Genomic DNA, 22,001 nt, shown 5'->3' on the forward strand with positions numbered 1-22,001 from the left:
TACATATTTACTATACATGCTGGTTTTACTTAAGCCATTGCCTTAAGTTACAATTTTCTCCACACTAATACAGTTGGTCTCATTTTAATATGCATAGTTGTGAGCAGTCATTTAGTGGTACACAGGCTGATTATAATTAATTAGATATTAGTATAAGATATTTGTTATGAAAACATTTATAAAAAAACAGTATTTTTTTCCCAGAGCCAATAAAGTGTGACTGAAAGGTAACTAATTACCATGTAGTCTTTTGACAAAATCCACAGCTTAAATACCATATCTGAATAGTTTCCACCAAATTTAAATGTTGTGTGATAATTGTATGCTCCACAATAAGTATTTAAGTAATTCTGTTTGACGTTGCACTAGGTGCCTGAATAAAGAAAAAAATACAAATAGTTGATGTGAGCAAACATCGCCATGTTGATATGGTGGCCACTCAACTTGATATGGCCCAAATGACGGTATAACAAGAAATCATAATTAAGAAAAAAAAAAAAAAAAAAAAAGCCAGCAGAGATGAGAATGAGTGGGGCTGGCTCCCGGCCTAGTAATTTCAGTCTTAATTTCCCTCCAGCTCGCAGGAGTAGCCCTATTAACTCGTGATCAACCTATTTTAATGACATGAATATTATCACGTATGGCTTCTATAGAATATGAAGATGATTTTTAATGTTTTTATTACTTCAAACAGCGAACAGTTGAGTTATGTTTTGACTGCCAATGAGCCCGGCCCAATGTAGGCTAAAGCCTGCCATATTTAGGCAGTTGCACATTAACATGAATAAGATTACATTGAATGAGTCATTTGCGTAGAGGCGTAAAGGTAATACCGTTAATAGTAAACAAGAATGAAAGCCTAGACTGCTGATTTGGAAGGAGTTTACCATGATGGTAAACGAGAAGTTTATTCCTGTAGAATAATTCAGGGGTTCTCAACCTGGGGTTCACGAACCCCCAGTAGATTTCTAGGGTACTCAGATGGCTGATGGAAAAAATACTTTAGATAGTTAAATAGAGAGAGAGAGAGAGAGAGAGAGAGAGAGAGAGAGAGAGAGAGAGAGAGAGAGAGAGAGAGAGCTGGAATCAAAATTGATTATAACCCCATTCATTGTAAATCTTCACCTTTTCCCAGATAACTTACAAGAAGAATTCTTAGAGTTGATGTAGGACTCTTGCAGAAAATGCATTTGAAACACTTTCCCTGACTAAGTTCTGGTCTAAAATTGTGAGATTTACCCTGTTGTATTTGATATAGTTTTGGCTTCTTTGCTGATATTCCCTAGTGCTTATCCGTGACAGTAAGGATTTTCAACGCGGTTGAACATGAAAACTAAACATCCATTACGGCTTAATATGGAACATAATCCAGCCGTTCAGAACTTTCCCACGCCCTTGACCATAAAAACGCCCCTCTTGCCCCCTTTACACGTCCCTCAAGGGCAAGCAAAAAGACCTGAAGTGGTCCCTTTCAAGAAGCAGTCTTCTGCAACACAAAGAATGCCCTATCAACTGTTACTTCTCTCACTCTTCTCAGGCCCCATGCACCTCTCCTTCTTTCCACCGATGCCAGCGACGTTGCTATTGTGGCAGTTCTCGAGCAGGTGGTCAATGGCTCACCCCGCCCATTGGCATTCCTCAGTAGAAAACTGTCCAAGGCGGAGTTCAGCTACTCTACCTTCGACCGCAAATTGCTGGTGGTGCACTTAACTGTCCGTCACTTTTGCCACTTCTTGGAAGGTAGGCGCTTTGTCATTTGCATGGACCACATGCCTCTGGTGCATGCTTTCACTCGACAGTCTGATGCCTGGTCCGCCCATCAATGCTAACATTTCTCCGCCATTGCTGAATACAATTATACCCTTCAACACGTCCCTTGGAAATTTAACTCCGTTGCTGATGCCCTGTCAAGAGACACATTGGCCGCCATTCATCTGAGATTAGATTACAATGCCTTGGCAGAAGCCCAGCAAAAAAAATCCAGAGTGCCAAGCATGTAGGACATCCTGCACATCCCTCCGTTGGGAGGACGTCCCTCTCGACGACTCCAACACCGCCCTCCTCTGTGATGTCAGTACTGGTAGACCTAGACCATGGGACAATAGGTGTTTGATTTCATTCATGGCCTTTCACATTCCTCATACCAATCTACTGCACAGCTACTGAAAATGAAGTTTATCTGGCACGGCATTACTAAGGATCCTAGGGATTGGGTCCACACCTGTATTTCATACCAAACTTTAAAAGTATATAGACGCACAGATTCGGGAGTTGGCACCTTTCCTCAACTACAGTGTCATTTTGCTCACATTCATGTCGACGTAGTAGGTCCCCTACCAACATCACAAGGACATCATTACCTGTTTACTATCATTAACTACTTCACTCATTAGCCTGAAGCCCTTCCCATGGAAACTGCAATGTTCGCCTCCTGTACATCTGCCTTACTCTCTGGATGGATAGCAAGATTAAGTATCCATGAGCATATTACTTTTAACAGGGGTACCACTTTCACCTCAATTGTGGACATCATTAGCAAATCTCCTGGGAATCACCCTATATCAGACAATCACCTACAACCCTGCTGCCAACGGAATGGTTGAACGTTTTCATCACACCTTCAAAGCAGCTTTGATGTCCCGCTGCAAGGACTCCAACTGGTTTACTCAGCTTCCCTGGAGCCACCTGGGACTAAGGAACCACTCCTAAAGATGGCCTGGATGTCTCAGTTGCTGGAATGATATATGGCGACCTATTGGTTGTCCCTGCCAAATTTTCTCTGCATCCTCCTCAGACAATATCCAGCGCCTAAGTCATGTTGGGGGAAAATTTACTCCATGCCGCCAGACTTACAAGCCCCCAGCTAAGCAACACACCGACAGATCTGCATTCGGCAACATATGTTTTCTGCGCAACGACATTAACAAGCCACCGCTAATGCCCTCTTACACGGGCCCTTTCCACATGATCCGTTGTACACCAAAGGCTTTCTGCATCGACTTTCATGGCAAAGAAGATTGGGTCATTATTGACCGCCTAAAACCTGCATATCTGCTTTCAGATGACCCGCCTACAGTACGCCTCTCTAAAGCAGGGCACACTATTTCACATATATGTCATTTTTAGGGGGGGGGGGAGCCATGTACTGCACATGTTTTATACACACTCGTATATTATAAATATTTTGATTTTTACCTCATCACTCGCTCTTCCCTATACTGTTAATAGACCATCCTGTGTTTTCATGCTAGCACAAGCTTTTTCATATTTGAATTTTTGTGACGTTCTTGCTAGCGAGTCACTGTATAAAAACTCGTTGATTGTTTAATAAAGTTTAGTTGCATCCACCTCACCTATCAAATATCACCTAACGGTTTGCTCGTACAATATCCACATTCACTATTCACCTCTTCCAACAATATATGAGGAGCTAACTTCAACTTAAATACACTTTTGACCAAGTTGAGAAATCCTCACGAAAGGACAGTCCAGTTCCTTATTGGGGAAATGCCTTTACACTTGTCAGTAAGTGTTCGGAATAATCATGATGTCCAACAATAACATCTGCCCACGTACCTTGCACTATATGATTAAGAAAAATAAAACTACCACATAGATGAGGTTTCGAGATCTTGATTCGAATTTTTCCTTCAGACTAAAGTCTAGCCTGATTGTGTACACCACTGTTTAGGAACCCGAGAGTAAGTCTAACTATTTAAAAAAAAAACTTCAGCCATATCAACCTACAGCATATAGTTAAATATCTGTATGAAGTTATCATAACTTAATAATTGGAGTTTTTGAACCACTCAGCCACTGCAAAGAAATAATGAGATTTGGCAGAATATAGTTAAAGATATAAAAGACGCAATGGAATTGTTTCGTCTATTTTTTTTTAGTTTATTTAGTATATGGTAAATTACGGGAGGTGGTTAACAAGGTACCTAAACGTGATAATGTTCAATTTGCCCGTTTTTTGTTTAGCTAATGAGTTGATAATAGCCAACGCACTGTTTCAACACAGAGATATACACAAGTATATTCGAACATCTCCCTGGGGAAAATACCGAAACCAAATTAAAGATTTAGCAATAAATAGAAAATGTAAAATCTCGCTACTTGATGTCAAATCTAGACTGGGAGCCGATATAGGAAGTAACCACAAACTCGTTGTCTCAACACTTAGACACAAGTTGAACACCAGGAAAGCTAATGTAAGCCTATTTAGTGAATGAAGGGAAGCTTTAATGGACATAAATCATCAGTAATATAGAAATAAAGTGATAAATAATAAAGCAATTGTAAATATGTGGTTAGTAAGGAAGAAATGATATCATAAGAGAGAATGAGATGAAGAGTGATGTAAACTGAAAAAACAATTGATAAAATTAAATGGAATATATTTCCATTAGGTCATGGTGACAGCTGTGGTTGGGCGAGTTTCTCAGAACCAGTGTCAGAAGAATTTCCTTCCCTTAAATCCATGCTTGCTAATGGTTATACTCACATAAGCGGATGAGTAACTTAGTGGAGTAATGAGAACTTTGGGTATGGAGGAAATGGCCCCCCTAAATCTCGAGGAAGTCACTGGCAGCAGGGTGACGGATTGGGTTTATGGCAATAGACAAACTGTCTCTTCAGCTTTTACTCCTGATGCCTGGTGGTTGCTCTTACTGGAATTAGTATGGACTGGCCGGGGTCACTTGCCTTAGTTAGATAGGCACTGCGCATAACAAGAAACTGGTTATCCTTTATATAACCTAGCCAATGAATCCTCTATGGATTTAGTCAGTCAGTCTATGGAAAGAGAAAATGACAGAATAGCCCCCAGTCCCGGGCGTAGAGGGGTGCTAAGAATCTCCTGGTTTATGAATACTAAAGAAGAATTGAAAATTGGTTATTGGAATGTTAGGACCATGAATCAGATTGGGAAGTTACAGCAAATGGAGAGTGAATTCTGTATATCTATTCAGGAAGAACACATGGAGCTGGAAGAGAAGGGGTAGGAATGGTGATGACACAAAGCGCAGAAAGGCATTAACTGAGTGGAGAGCTGTAAATAGTAGAATGTTTCTTGCAAAGTTCAAATCAAAGCAGTGCAATACGAGTATTATAGTTTTTTATGCACCAACAAATGATTCCCCTGAAGAAAGGACAGATGAATACTATGAAGAACAACAGAGCATAATAGATGAGATCCAAAAGAGGGATATGAAATTTGTGATTGGCGACTTTAATTCTAAGGTTGAAAGGAATAATCAAGGGATAGAGAATGTGATGGGTGTTGAGGGTCTTGGCAAATTTAAAAAGGAAAATGGAGCACATTTCATAAGCTTTTGTTCAGCATATAACCTTGTCATTGGAGGTACGCTTTTTTAGCGCAAAGACATCCACAAAAATACATGGACTTCACCATGTGGCAATTAAAAAAATCAAATATATCACATTGCCGTTAATAAAGAGAGAAGGAGGATTCTGACAAATGTAAGAAACTATAGAGGTGCAGATATTGGTAGTGATCACTGTCTCATTGCCACACTGAAATTAAAACCGAAAGCACCATACCGAATGTTAGATAGAATGCCTAGGTTTGATACAACTAAGCTTCAAGAAGAGGGGCACAGAGAAACCTTTGCAATTGAATGTTGGAATCGATTTGCAGTCTTAGAGACTTTTAAAGAGACGAAGAGCAGACAATAAATGAAGAATGGTGTGATATTAAGAACATTTATCAGTCAGTTGGTACTGATGACTTGGGACACGCAGTTACAAGGAGAAAACAATGAATATCGAATGATACTTGGGATACTATAAAAAGGAGACACAAAAACAGAAATCGATTGTTAAAAGTTTTCGAGGAAGTAATGAAAATTACAAGGTAGAGCATGCTAAGTATTCCAGTATTGATAGTGAAGTCAAAAGAAAAGCCAGGAATGACTGGAGAGAATATTTAGACAGTAAAGTAGGTGAGGCTGATAAAGCTATGAATTCATGGAGTGGCTATGGTGTAAGAATCGCTCATAGAATTATTAATGAAATCTCTACTGGGGCAAAGAAGAAGCATATGCCCAACAAAAAGAGAGATAGATCTGTTAAAACAACAGAAGAGGAAGAAAGACAATGTTGGCTGGAACACTTCAATGAGGCTATGAATAGAAGATACGAAAGGAATAATTTGATTGATATGGTACCTAAATCTGATGAAGATCTTGATATGCCCATGAGTTAATTCAGTGTGTTTGAAGTTGGAGCTATCATTGAAAAATTCAATAGATGGAAAGCCCCTAGATACTATGGAATAACTACAGAGATGATATTGGCTGAAAAAGAACGGACTCCCAGAATACTTACAAGGTTATTTTGTAGATTGTGGCATGAAGAGGCAAAACCCGATGAATGGGAGTTAGGAGTGTTGGTAAAAATGGCAAAAAAAGGAAACCTGACTGATTGCAATTACACTTACGTCAGTTGTTATGAAAATATATAGTATGGTTATTCTAAAGAGACTGGAGAGAAAGATTGATGAAAAGCTGAGAGATGAACAAGCAGGATTTCGAGAAGGTAGAAGTTGCACTGACCAAATTTTCATTTTGAGACATGTTGTACAGCATTGCCTAGTATATAGAAATCCACTTTTGATGGTATTTGTGGACTATGAAAAAGCCTTTGATAGTGTGCACCGACCAATTTGTGGAGGGTCCTCCGTTATTATGGAGTTCCTCTTAAATATGAGAATTTCATTGTCTGTTCATGAACATAGCAAGAGCAAATTAAAGTTTATGGAGTCCTATCAAATGAATTTCCAGTGAACAGCAGAGTACTCCAAGGAAATGTGTTGTTACCTATGTTGTTTATCCTCCTCATGGATTTTGTAATGCGTAGATGATGGAAAAGAATTGGACTGGATTGGTAATAGGAAATAAGCAGACCTAGAATATGCTGATGATGCTGTCCTTATTAGCAGAACACCACAGGATTTGCCATGCTTGCTTACCAGAATGCATGAAATATCACACGATGTTAGGCTCAACATAAATAGAAGAAAGACAGATAATGAGAACCGAGAATGCAATGGAAGATGGAATATCATTGGAAGGAGAAAGGATTAATGAGGTAAAATCATTTAGATATTTAGGAACTATGATCTCCAATACAGGGTTTTTAGAACTGGAGTTTAATGAAAGATTGAAAAAAGCAAATCAGACAATGGCTAGGTTAAGTAAAATTTGGAAATCAAATAGCCTGGAATTACATATAAAAATCAGACTATACACCAGTTTAGTGAGATCCGTATTACTAAATAGACATAAGTCATGCTATGACAATGAAAATCTCCAACAGATTTAGTAGATTTGAGCCATCAGAACGATATTGGGAGTTAGATGGCAGGACAGGTTTAGAAATGAAACTATAAGAGATTACTCGAGTGTCATATGTGGATGAGATCATGATGAGGGGTAGATGAGATGGTTTATGCATGCTCTTCGTACTCCCCAAGAGATAATAGTTCATCAAGCGTTCAGATGGGCTCCACACGGCACTAGAATTATATGGCACTTAAAAATATACATAAGAAATATGATTATATTAGAAAATATTGAAATATGCCAAAATTATGCCAGATACAACTTGTCATATTAATTGACATTTTATATGCCAAAGACCATAGAAAAAGAAAAAAAAATGGCATAATTATGATATATCTGGCAGTTATGGTACCTGACAATGCACTGCCAGACTGTGCTTGCACACGAGACAGCTCCAAGACTGACTGAAAAGTTTTGCCCCATTCTGGCAAGCTGAATGCAGTGAAGGTAGTTTTTAGACCCTCCATGAACCCCAGAAAAGGGCTCATGACCCCTTTGAAGGTCATATTCCACAGTTTGGGAACCCTTGAACTAGATAAATAGATACTATCGACAGCCAGATGGCGCAATGGTTCCCAAATGGGGAGGGATTTTGCGAAGAGAAAATGAAAATTTTAATTTTGGTATAAGCGTAGACATTTTAACAGCTTCGAGAGAGAAGCAAAATGAACACCAGGCGAGTATAGAAATAATTAATTTTATATCTAAATTTTAGGTGTTTCCGCCGACTCATCTGATTGAGTTAAGTTTCCCCTGAGTGCTATAGTACAGCCATGGACTTGCAAGTCAGCAGTTTAAATTTTTTTAGCCTCCTCCTCTACATAGGATCGTTCCTAATCTTACCTCAATTTGACAAGGATTAGTACGTTTGCTCTATTACAAGTACAAGCTTTGAATCATTCCAAATAGTTTTAATTCTCTTTAGATTGGATGTTGGCTTACTTTTCCTTAATTTATTCATCTAACTATCCATACCTCCACCTTCTTTGTGTGTTTCTTCTTTTAATTGATACTTTATTCATATGTAATGCATTACCTTTTTAACAGGGTATAACTTCTCGTAGTTGAAATAATAAATGCAAGAGTGAAACAGACATATCTAAAGACATTCGCATTTCATATTACTATCAAAAACTTATATTTTAGCTTTAACAAGTTCATAATCAAGTAAAACATAAGCAGGACTTTGCTTACTTGTGGTCATCTTTTTTATGAAGTTATTTTTTTTTAAATAATTTATGAAGATTTCTTACCTTGAATGATATCACAAAAGTGTTCAACCTCGGCTACATAACCTTCATGATATCGCGAGGGGAATGAATATTTAATTGGAGGCTGACTCTCTCCATCTGCAGTGCTATTTATGAGGTTATAAGGCCTCTCGTTGGCTGCAGATAGCATGCCCTTGGGACCAAAAACCTAGGTAAATAGAAAAACTACATCACATCTGTGCAAGCGTGAATTTCTTGGCATCTGATACTACCGTATAGCGGATTTTTTTCGCGGGTGCTAATTTAGGCCTATTTTAGCGCTTTGTCAAATCGCTAAAATAAATTCCGCTAAAATTTCATTTTAAATAATAACCCTATTTGTTTCCATTATCGTTTTAACATTAATTGTATACCGGTACTGGTGGTTAAACATAAATACAATTCAATAATGACTTAGGGCGTGTTGAAAGTAACATTTGTGTATGCGCAAATGTTGGTGTTCAGAAGGACGTTAAAAACCACTAGCGTCAGTCATTTGAGGGATGGTACTCAAATGAAATTGCGAAACAATTGAAGGAAAATGAAAAGTCGGACAATAAAACTGATTTAGTTAAACCAGTGGATCTTGCATTAACAAAACTGAAGCCATTGTCAGCTAAATGGTTTATACGAATGTTTTTACTTAAAGAATACTCCAGAAATTGTCCGAGGTGGGTTTCGTGAGATTGGTATTAGTGCTGCCCTGAAGGATATTTAAGGAGAACTTCCGTTAGCTAAAGTCATGCAGTAGAATTTTTAACAATTTACGTTTTACAGTTTTTCTGTGAATTTTTAAATAAAAAAAGGATTTTAAATGTAAATTTGTACTTAAATAAAATTCAGCTATGTACACGTCTGTAGCCAGTCAGCTGGATCCAGTTATGTATTAAACACTGAAATGTAATCGTTGTCCCATCAATCCATCTCATGCATGTTCTGCTCAAAATGATAGCTTACAATCTTATTCCCGCTAAAAATTTTATGCACTGCTGTAGCAACCGCCAAAATTAAAACCTCCAATTTTTTTTACATATCTTTTTACCCTCAATTCGCTAAAATTTAGTCCCGCTAAAATAACCCGCTAAACGGTATGTCTTTACACAATTTATTAGACAGCAGTTGAATAGACAGAATAATGTAATAATGTTTCATAATTTATTTGAGAATCATTATATGCTCTCCCCAATACATAGGAGATCTTACATTCTGTTTCTTATCGTAAGTCCTATTTTTACTTTATTTCATGTTCGATGTAAAGTAGTTTTTCATAAAAACTTAATTAAACTAGGCTATTATCCTTACCTCAATACGTTGATCATAGCCATACACTGCATTACGACTTAAGTCTGTCATGGAAATTGCTCCCGAGGAAAATTTCATCATAAAAGCTACTGTGTCATGATCCCCAATGGCATTAATTTCGGGGATGAAAGCAGAGCCAGATGCAAAGACATGTGTTGGATAATCTCCAATCACCCAGCAGATGAGATCGATGTCATGGACTGCACAGTCATGGAATATACCACCTAGAAAAATGCGTTAATTAATAACTTTGCCTCTAAGTCTGTTAAGGTTTGAAGATACACGATAATACGGTAAAATGTTCCCAAGATGAATTGTGATCATGCAAAGGTTGAGGCACTTGAATGCAAATTCTCATATTTGGCCTAAACTTAATTTTCAACTGCAATATTAAGTGTTAACAAAGTTATTCCATTCTGGCTACAAGATAGTAACGTCCCTGACTGGTGAACGCCAGACTGGGTTCGAGTCCCGCTCAAACTCGTTAGTTTCTTTGGTCACTGTAATCTCACCATCCTTGTGAGCTAAGGATGGGGGTTTGGGGGAGCCTATAGGTCTATCTGCTGAGTCATTAGCAGCCATTGCCTGGCCTTCCTTGGTCCTAGCTTGGGTTGAAAGGGGGCTTGGGCACTGATCATATGTATATATGGTTAGTCTCTAGGGCATTGTCCTGCTTGATAGAGCAATGTGACTGTCCCTTGCCTCTGCCATTCATGAGCGACCTTTAAACCTTTAAACATTCAATATTATCTTTCAGCACTCGAACTGAACGGGCAATCCTCATTATAATTTTCCGAAAACAGTGTCACTTGCGCTAAGACCCAGCAGACTACTTATCAACAGTGTTAGAATGTGGTACCTGTAGGATTTAAGAGCTGTTATGTTCATAGTCTAATTATTATTATTATTATTATTATTATTATTATTATCATTACTTGCTAGGCTACAACCGTAGTTCGAAAAGCAGGATGCTTTAAGCCCAGGGGCCCCAACAGGGAAAATAGCCCAGTGAGGAAAGGAAACAATGGAAAATAAACTATTTTAAGAAGTGTAACAACATTAAAATAAATATTTCCTATATAAACTATGAAAACTTTAACAAAATAAGAGGAAGAGAAATCAGATAGAATAGTGTGTCTGAGTGTACCCTCAAGCAAGAGAACTCTAGCCCAAGACAGTGGAAGACCATGGTACAGAGGCTATGGCATTACCCAAGACTAGAGATATAGTCTTATCATATCAGTCTCTGAGCTGTGCATATATTGGTAATTTTGTTTTTATTTTTCCCAATCACAGATCTCATTCTAAGAAACAAGACAATCGTCTTATCTGCACTGGTAACTGGGGCTGTAGTAGTAGTTTAAATTAATAAGCATTAAAGTATTATACACAAGTTTGGTGATTTTACAGAGGAACCTTTGCTGATTTGATTAGAGTAAAAATTTTTTAGAATTCTAATAATTACTCAACTGAAGAACACCATATGAAAAGAAATGTTATAAGGAATGTTTTTAGATCCAATGAACCTCAAATTGTAAATGCGAAAATTAAGAATAAACGTAACTTATTATCAATGAATTAATCAACTATGAACCTATAACAATATACTGTATATTTCATGTCAAATGGGATCAAGTCTGATAAATATGCAAAAAATACCTAGATTACAAAAGCCTTTGAATTAACTCAAAATATTTTTTGGGAAAATAGCATTTAGTTGGAAAGTGACCTCATGTGTTATATGTGATAAAAGGCTTTCTAGGTTTAATTCGAATATCAAAGATTACAAATTGGCAAAAGAAAGAAAGTTGAATAATGCATATTTAAGTGAAGTCGTCATTATATCCATCTTCTATCCTTCTCCCTTTCCTTCCCATTGTCATCAGCATCCAGAGCAACCAATGATTCTGACAATGACAGTTGTGGAGACTGTTGGTATCAGTGGGTATATCAGGCCTTGTGAAGAGTGAGAAAGAGGTAGCTACTTGAAGGATGATAAACATGGAGAGGATTGAATTTATATATATATATATATATATATATATATATATATATATATATATATATATATATATATGGAATTTGTGCTATATAGCCCAGAGGTGGGAATAGAAAGGACATACTGCACAGTACAGAGATGCTCAGTGAGGCAAATACTGCAGTTACACAATGAAGTAAAAGTTAAGAGTTTGGACAGAAAGATGGAAGAAAAGAAAAGGCTACAAAGCAAGTGTAGCTAAGGATTGAAGGGACGCTGAAAATACTGTACCTGTCAGTAATGCTCATAGAGCACTTTGTGAGGTGCACTGATGGCACTATCCTCTTATAGAGGTGGTAAGAATTAGAGTGGAAATGAAGAAAGAATAGAGGCGCCAAGGAAGACATTAAAGGAGATGATATCGGGATGAGCAGCAGAGGATGACGTTAAAAAAAAAAAAAAAAAAAATACAACCAGTAGAAATTTGTTTGGAAAAATACAAAACTCTTCGTCAGCCAGACATTCCATCTTTTACAACAATTTTCTATTTAGATCAAGTAGCCTATTGATTGTTTCACAGTAATGCCACTCCTAAGAATGTAAACCAAAGCCTCTTCATGGCATCTTAAAACCACGAGATGTCACAAACACTCTTCATGTGTAAATAGGTTTCTAGACAATCTGATTTTTCTGAAATATATAATGCATCAATAAGTTCTCATCACAGCATACCCCCAATTCAGCTCATTACTTTGGCAAAAACCACTTAGTTCTATGTGAAGGTCAACAGTCTTCCCACATCTGCATAAATTCATTTTTCAAAACACACGCATCACCCATTTTTCCCACCCACAAATATCCCATTTCCCACTACATAAGCCTCACATCTTATGCACACCCAAACTATTATACTTTTTCCCACAGACATACGCCTCACATTTTTGCACATCCAAAGTATAATTCCCTTATTCACACACATATGCCCCATAATTTTGCACACGCAAACTATTATTCCATTTCCCACACCCATATGCCTCACAGTTTTGTACACCCACACCTTCTATTTCTACGTGGTGACACCACATACTTTTTTTCAAATGTGGTGCTTTCATTATTATTATTATTATTATTATTATTATTATCATTATTATTATTATTATTATTATTATTATTATTATTATTATTATTTGCTAAGCAACAACCCCACTTGGAAAAGCAGATTGCTATAAGCCCGAGGGCTCCAACAGGGAAAATAGCCCAGTAAGGAAAGGAAATAACAAAACTACAAGGTAAGTAATTAACAATTAAAATAAAATATTTTAAGAACAGTAACAACATTAAAATAAATCCTTCATGTATAAACTATAAAAACTTAAAAAATAAACAAGATGAAAAGAAATAAGATAGTATAGTGTGCCCGAGTGTACCCTCAAGCAAGAGAACTCTACCCCAAGATACTGAAAGACCATGGTACAGAGTCTATGGCACTATCCAAGACCAGAGAACAATGGTTTGATTTTGGACTGTCCTTCGCCTAGAAGAGCTGCTTTTCATAGCTAAAGAGTCTCTTCTATTCTTACCAAGAGGAAAACGGCCACGGAACAATTACATTGCAGTAGTTAACCCCTTGAGCGAGGAAGAATAGTTTTGTAATCTCAGTGTTGTCAGGTGTATGAGGACAGAGGAGAATATGTAAAGAATAGACCAGACTATTCAACAGACACGAACTGACTGCAATGTGAGTCATCAACTCTATGCAAGCTCGGCCACTGTCAGACCATCAACAGATAAGTTTTAACATTCATAAACTTGGTTCCCATCTCGCACATTACAAATAGTTTATAGGACCTAAATAACTTATTTGCATTACATTTGTACGTAATCTTACCTTTTTGAATTTTAACATCTAGCCTAAATTGCCTTCTTTCTAGTTGCATTTCCCTTTTATACAACATTAACTAAAATTTTCCTAGTATTGAATGACCCCATGGTTCCGTGGCCTAGCTACATCAATTTAATTCCTTTCTAATAAAATTTTACATTCTTACTTTATTTTCTGCGTAATTATATATCAAGTGAGTTATTGGTCAGCATTTTTACGAAATTTTTCCATCCAATTCTATATTTCAAATATTTTTCCTTTGATTTTTAGGTCCTTAAATTAGTTGTGATAATCATGAACATCGGGAGGAGAAAATTTGTATCCCACAAATTTGGCGGGTTTTTCCTCATGGCAAGGCGCAGCAACTCGATCTTCATTACAATAAATTGTAAATTATAAACGCAATTCATAATTCAAACTGTATTCAGTTAGATTAATATTTTATCAATGTATAGATTATGAGCTTGTGGAGATTTTTGTTGAATAAATTCTAATTTGTTTGTGCTCTTTACTTTGACTATTTCACAAAAGAATCGAATATTTTATCAAACATGGTGATGATATTTTGGTTTACTAGATGTGAAAGTGGTTTGGAAGGCAAACAAAGTACGAGTGTTGTGGCACCAGTCTTTTATGGGCTTGGATCAATGCCCAATAGTATCTACAATGGGATTTAAACTGATTGTGGATGCTATTTCATTTGATAGATCAGGGTCGTAGGAACGTCTTTTTGAGAGGGGGACTAAAGTTTGAGAAGTCACTGACGACTGGGGAGGTTGGTCCTGGGGGCCTTTCCCAGAATTTTTTTATACGAGAAAACACCCTTGGATGCAATTTCCTGGCATCTGACAGCAGACTGTAGCAACAAGTAAATCATATTTTTGGCGATTTTTATGTGACCAATTACAATTTGTACACAATAACTATCATAAAATACCTCTAGGCATACTTGATGATTTTACCAAAAACATGCTAACGATGTTAATTCTTTGCTATAAACTCATTCCCAATATCGATCAAGTTAGGGTTACCTGTTTTCTGAGCCTGCAATGTTTTACACACAATTTTTTTTTAATTTCGTCTAATTTTTAGTTTATAGAAGAAAATACAAACCACTATGTATGACATTTAAAGGCTTTGAAAAAGCTTTTGATTCTGTCAAAACTTTAGAGGTAATGAAAACCCATCAAAGACCATGCAGAAACAACAAATAAGGATTAAGAACGAACCTCTAGAGGTTGTTAATGAATATACATACATAGGACAAATACTATGTGTTCCCCAGGACATGAGACCGAAACTGACAGAACGAAACATAGGATGGAGAGATTTTGATTAAAAAAAAAAAGAGATTATGAAAGATAAAATGTCACTTTCTTTAAAAAGAAAAACATTTAACCAGAGGGTCCTACCATTATCAACTTTGGAACCGTAAAGCATTAAAACATAAGCTAGTTACAACTCCAAGCTAATGAAAGAATAATGATGGGAATAACACTAAGAGACAGAAAAAGAGAAACATGAACGGGAGCAAACTAAAGTAGATGATATTCTAACAACATTTAAGAATAAGAAATAGACGTGTGCAGGACATATAATGAGAAGGACAGAGGATATATGGACATTATGAATAAGAGAATGAGTCCATAGAGATTGCAAACGAAGCAAGGGGAGGAAGAGAAGATAATGGATTCACGAGTTAAGAAGATTTGATGGTGTATGTATATATATATATATATATATATATATATATATATATATATATATATATATATATGTGTGTGTGTGTGTGTGTATACACATATATACTGTATGTGTCATATATATATATATATATATATATATATATATAAATATATATATATATATATATATATATATATATATATATATGCATATACTCTAACATGGAAATGCATGTTACCAAAAACCTTCTATTCGAGATATTGCTTTTGAATGATAATTCTTATGAAGAATTAGTTACTAAATTTATGCAATTCAATGTCTTTGAATCTTTTCTGAGTTACTAAATTTATGGAGTTTAATATCTTTTAATCTTATCTGAAGGAAAAGATAGAAAAATAAATTATCGGTAAAAAAAAAAAAAAAAAATGGGGGGCTATAGCACCCCAACCCAGCCCCCTTACTCCTATGGTCATGTAGACCACGCAAAGGCTGATTAAACGTAACTAATATCAAACTATGGATGGTAGCTAGTTTCTTCTCAGCTTTTGAGATGGATTTCCAGATTAGTAGGCAAAAAGTTATTTTGCAAGGCACAAGCGAGTTGCTACCACCAGAGAGATCTCAGTTCGTTTAAAGACTAGAAAGCCAGTTTGCTTTTAGATCCTTCTCTTTTTCTCTTCGCCTACACAAACACTTGAATAGTCTGAGATACAGTATCCCTTACTCATTCTCCTCTTTCCACACACACCTGACATCACTATACTCATTTTTTTTAATGAGGCGCATTTGCACCGACTCGCAGCGGTGCCCTTTTACCTCGGAAAAAGTTTCGTGCTACCTGATTGGTTAGAATTATCTTGTCCAACCAACCAGCGACCAGGAAACGTTTCCGAGCTAAAAGGGCACCGCTGCGAGTCAGTGCAAATCTTCCTCGCTAAAAAAAATTGACTATAGGTATGATACATATTTAGGACTAGGGAGGTCCAAGCAATGGCTGCTGATGATTCAGCAGATAGGACTATAGGCTCTCTCAAACCTTCGTCCTTAGCTGACAAGGATGGTGAGGTTGCCGACACCTTCAAGAAATTGTCGAGTTTGAGTGAGACTCGATCTCCCGTCCAGTAGAAAGACAATCAGCCACCTTTTTTTTTTTTTTTTTTTTTTTTTTTTTTTTTTTTTTTTTTTTTTTGTGAATGATTTGTTCTTTTATTTTTGCATAGTCATGTTGGTATTGTTTTTCTTATCACTATTGTTAAGTTTGCAAATAAGTATCATGTCATTTTTTAGGTTCTAACTCTTATACTGCCAACTTTATACTGCTTAGAGGTATTAAGCATAATCCTAGACCAATACTTTCATAACGGCATTAGTTTCGGTTGGTATATTATGTTATCCATGGACTACCTAGTATTATCAGTGACTTTATAGTTACATTTAGACACTGTGCAGACACACTGGTGTCTCCACTCGAGCAAGGTAATATTTTCAAAAGTTATCTTATTCATATGCAAGCATGATACTAATGAATAATAGGAGTGAATAGATAGTAGGTTGGCCAGGGCACCAGCCACCCGTTGAAATACTACCGGTAGAGTTATTGGGTTCTTTGACTAGCCAGACAGTGCTACATTGGATCCTTCTCTCTGGTTGCGGTTAATTTTCCCTTTGCCTACACACACACCGAATAGTCTTGCCTATTCTTTACATATTCTCCTCTGACCTCATACGTCTGACAACACTCATATTACCAAACAATTCTTCTATCAAATGGTTAACCACTGCTGTGTAATTGTTCAGTGGCCACTTTCTTCTTGGTAAGGGTAGAAGAGACACTTTACCTATGGTAAGCAGCTCTTCTAGGAGAAGGACACTCCAAAATTAAACCATTGTTCTCTAGTCTTGGGTAGTGCCATAGCCTCTGTACCACAGTCTTCCACTGTCTTGGGGTCAGAGTTATCTTGCTTGAGGGTACACTCGGGCACACTATTCTGTCTTATTTCTCTTCCACTTGTTTTGTTAAAGTTTTTATAGTTTATATAGAAAATATTTATTTTAATGTTGTTACTTTTCTTAGAATATTTTATTTTTCCTGTCTCCTTTCCTCATTGAGCTATTTTCCCTGTTGGGGCCCCCGGGCTTATGGCATCGTGCTTTTCCAACTAGGGTTGTAGCTTAGCAAGTAATAATAATAATAACACTTTGATTCTGACACTTCAGAGACCTGATGTGAATGTGGATGGTATGACATTCAAGTTATAAAGGTTTAAGGCAAGCGTAATAACTTTTGTGTTCCATAAATCACACTCAAAACTTTGCTTTAAAGTTTCCTGGGCACCTTGGCTAAGATATAAGCTCATACAAAGTTCTGTTGTGTTTGTTGATGATTTCAATGCACACCACAGGGATTAGTTGAATTTCGTTGCTACAAGAACTTTTAACTGCTACTGAATCAGGCTACAGGAAAATCATAAATGAGTTCACACTTAAATCTGGCAATTGCTTGGACGTAGTAATCACATATTCCTTTGGTGTTATAACAAACAAGGTTGCGATATCTGCTTTAATTTCGAATGTAATCAACAATGAGCAGATTCTCCCTTGTCTGTCATCTTCATGTAGGATATATATAAAATCTCTTAAAAATAATTTGGAATAGCATTTTGATTGATCTTTTGCATTCAAATCAGTCACTGGTAACGTTTTGATTAGTACCGAATGTAAATTTATGCCAGAATTTGGATCATATAGCACCTGCACACTGTGCGTGTAAACAGTTGTATATACAATGATTTAAGATTCAACATATCTTCTAGCAGAAAAAAAAAATCTGCCTCTGATGGCCAGTAGGAATTTAGTTAAAGATACATAATCTTGGAGATCTGTAAAGTGAATTTTGATCATAAAGCATATAATTTTTAGTGCATAATCTTATGGAGTGGACATTGTATAAAAACATGCATTAAGCAAATGTATAGAAGGTTGGTGATTAAACAACTAATATTTAGTTGCCACGGTTGCTAAATACTGTTTTAAAACTGGAAAGCCTAGAACACTTGATCCTTTAGGTTATAACCTTTACTATTCTAGTTGTGGATCTTATTACCTGAGTTCATATTATCTTAGATTGGATGAAGAAGTATTTTCAGAATTGGGCAATATAGCCCGTGTATTCAGCACCCAAGTGCATCAAAAGTAAAACCGTAGAGTTACATTATGAAGTGAAAGTTAGAAGATGTGGGACAAGATGGAAGAAAGGAAGCAAGAACGGAGGTAAAGTAGAAGAATATAACGCAAGTGCAGCTGAAGGCTGAAAAAATGCTGCAAAGACCTTAAGTAATGCCTTCAGTGCATTAAGGTGTATATTATCATTCTATACAATTTATCTAAATTCTTTGACACTTTATCACTTTATACTTCAAACTCTCATGTAACTCAGACAATTAAACCTGGTACTGGATAATGGAAATGAAAAATATAACAAAAATAAAAATACAAATATACACTATTACCTGATATCTTTAGATAGTCAATAGAAGGAAGAGGGGAATCTCTTGCTACAGTTTTAACCATATGGATTTGTCCAATGGACCCTGAATGTACACGTCTCTGTAATTCTTTGAAACTTGGATCAAACCGACGATTAAAGGCACATAACAGTGGCTTTTGCATCTGGAAAGGGAAGATAATACTTGCCATTACCTCAGCAGATGGTTCAATAGGAAAACTGGGAGACTCGAGAATTCAAGAAAACAGAAACTGCAAGCATTCCACTTCAGTAATTTGAAGAGAAAGATATATCATTTCATTAACACAATAATGCAATCATAAATGGTGTTAGAAGTACAAATTATTTTCCAAATATGAACGTTTAACATGCAAATTTGCAAACGGATTTTCAAAAAAAAGGACTCTAAATTCAGGGTTGAGATATTTGATTTTTCTTCTTCATTTGTAAATAAAGCCTTTCCTGCTATCCTCCTAGACTTGTAAGTGATTAAATAAAATCTGAAAAATATTACTGTATAAAAATCATTTTACTAAGAGGTACTATGAGGTAAAAAAACATAATCTACTATAATAATTTATAAAACAAATGTGAAATAGAGGGACATGAGTTATTGTTATATGATTTTCAAATTCTACGGAAGAAAGTTACCTCCTTTGCAATCTCGTAGCATTCTCGAGTTTCATTCAAGTTTTCAGCAATAGGTTTCTCACACAGGACAGCCTTCCCAGATTTCAGTCCCTTTATAACCAGATCTCTGTGCATGTATGTTGGTGTAGCTATGATGATGCCATGGATACTGAAGAAATGGGGGTCATCAAACTAAAGTTATCATGGTTTTAAGAGTTTTTCTTAAGTTATTGCCTTCTACAAGACTCCCAGTTATGGTAACTCATCCATCAAAGAAAACTCTAATCCTAAATCTGATCTTTACGACTTCTCATACCAAAAAGCTTTTCTACTTTAATGTGAAGGCTAAGGATGTGGATAACCAAGTACTTCATTTCGTCCATATGTCAAGGTAGCAATTGATATTTTTATCTTACGTGCAAATGGAAAAAATAGGAGCCAGATCTAACAAAAAAGATTCTTGTATAATAAAAACATCATCAAAGAAAATTTTCTGTAACACATACTTACATGGAACAACATTAACTTTATGAATTAACCAACAGGGGACAGCTAACCTAATGCACTCAGTATGATATAAAGAGAAAGGAAGAGCATTACCTTCTACTGAACACATACATATATATATATATATATATATATATATATATATATATATATATATATATATATATATATATATATATACATACATATATACATACATATGTTCACAAAAGAACATACAGGAGAAATAAATGTGAAGTATAAGACATACCTGGGATCCTGAAATACTTTTTCTGCTTCTTCGGGTGCAAGTAAGGCGGAATTTGGCAGTTTCCATTGTTTCTGGACTCTTAACAGCTTCTGGGGGTCAGGTTCAACTATATACTTCAAGGTCAGTCTGGAATTCTTCATCACATTATTCATGTGTATCGAACCTAAAGGATAGAATCCAGCTTTCTGTGAGATACAGGCTTATGTAGCAGCCCCTTCCATTTATCATGGATGACAAGAAATTTAGAGCATAAAGTAATCTTACGATGTATTGTATACACAGTTTTCATATATAACATTTGGAATTTATGCATTTTGATCATATAGACCATTTTTTGTCCTGTAAAAATCATTCAACCCTAAGGACCATCCTTGGGGGTAAAGCCCCTCTGTTTACTATGAGGTTAAACTTATGGGGCTGGACAGCATGAGGGAAGAAAGAAATCTCTAAATGAAGTAAAGTATAGGACTAAAAAGTGTTTTTATAAAAGAGCTGAAGGGACACTATAAACACTGTTAAGTAATACTTACACTGTATTGCAAGAGGTGCACTAACTGCGCTACATGCCCATGGAATTCATGTAAAATATATCAATTTGAAATATTGAAAATACTTCAATTTTTACCTACTACCCTCTTAACGAGAGTGTCTTGACATAGTCATTTGGCTTCAACACAGAATATCATTTCCGTGTTGAAGACTTGTGATGGACAAAAGGGTTCTCGAACTGGGGAATAATTTTTCCTAGTTTGACTAAAAAATCTCTCTCATATTCTTTCTGTTGTTTATTATTACTTCAACCTCCTTCATATTTTATCAACCGTCTCCCACCTTGCTGTCCATCCCCTCTTCTCCTTTTCACTGTTAAACCAAGCTTAGCAAGACTTACTTTCAAAAAGAGGATATCAGAGATTCCTATCAATTCAAAGAACTCAAATAGAAGGTCTTCATCTAAGGAGTCTTCCAAAAATAGAATTATTATTTTTTATCCAATCTTGCAATGGAACTGTTAAGGTGGGAGGGCTAAATATGAAGAGCTGAAGCTCCTAATTGATGACCATTCTCCTATAGTTGCATGTCTACAAGAAACAATGCTAGATGTTTTTACCCAATGCCCTAGAGAAAACGTCAGTTACAGAACACCATGCAATTTTCAGAGAAGTCATGGCAGAAGTCTCACGTATAATCGCCGTGACATTCCCCAAAAAATTTAGATCTATGTAGCCAAAAACTTTTGGATCAATGTACTATTCTACAAGAGGCAGCAGCCCAAATAGGTTTAATTAAGAAATGTACCACATGTTCACTCTATTAGCCTCCTAATAACAGCTTCTCCAATGAGGATGTGGCTGAAGTGATAAACCAACTCCCTCAACCATTTCTTCTCGTGGATAACATGAACAAAAGACATTCGTTGTGGGAGATGTCTTAGCAAACTCAAATCTGCTAGCATCACTAATAGAAAATTAAGATATTGGTGTTCTAAATAAAGGTAAGCCTACTCACTTCCATATCCAGGCAGGTACTTTTTCATGCAATGATCTGTACCAACCGTGTGTCACACAATTGTACATAATTCCTATTGTATATATTATGCTTGTATGTGCGCTCTTCCCTCGCACTAAAAAGAACCTGAATGATCAT

General features: G+C 36.2%; 1 protein-coding gene across 2 annotated transcripts in view; it reads right to left on the reverse strand.

Moving 5' to 3' along the window:
• Nucleotides 1-22,001, reverse strand: part of LOC137619500 (inositol 2-dehydrogenase-like) — a 31,966-nt gene that overhangs the window by 629 nt on the left and 9,336 nt on the right. For both annotated transcript variants that reach the window (XM_068349593.1, XM_068349592.1), the window contains 5 exons: nt 20,358-20,520; nt 19,622-19,769; nt 18,975-19,134; nt 9,920-10,143; nt 8,621-8,786 (listed from right to left, as the gene is read on the reverse strand). In XM_068349593.1, the coding sequence (XP_068205694.1) occupies nt 8,621-8,786; nt 9,920-10,143; nt 18,975-19,134; nt 19,622-19,769; nt 20,358-20,520 (861 nt within the window). The remainder of the gene's footprint in view (nt 1-8,620; nt 8,787-9,919; nt 10,144-18,974; nt 19,135-19,621; nt 19,770-20,357; nt 20,521-22,001) is intronic.

Source organism: Palaemon carinicauda, chromosome 26 (genome assembly GCF_036898095.1).
Source record: "Palaemon carinicauda isolate YSFRI2023 chromosome 26, ASM3689809v2, whole genome shotgun sequence".
Taxonomy (NCBI): Eukaryota; Metazoa; Arthropoda; class Malacostraca; order Decapoda; family Palaemonidae; genus Palaemon; species Palaemon carinicauda.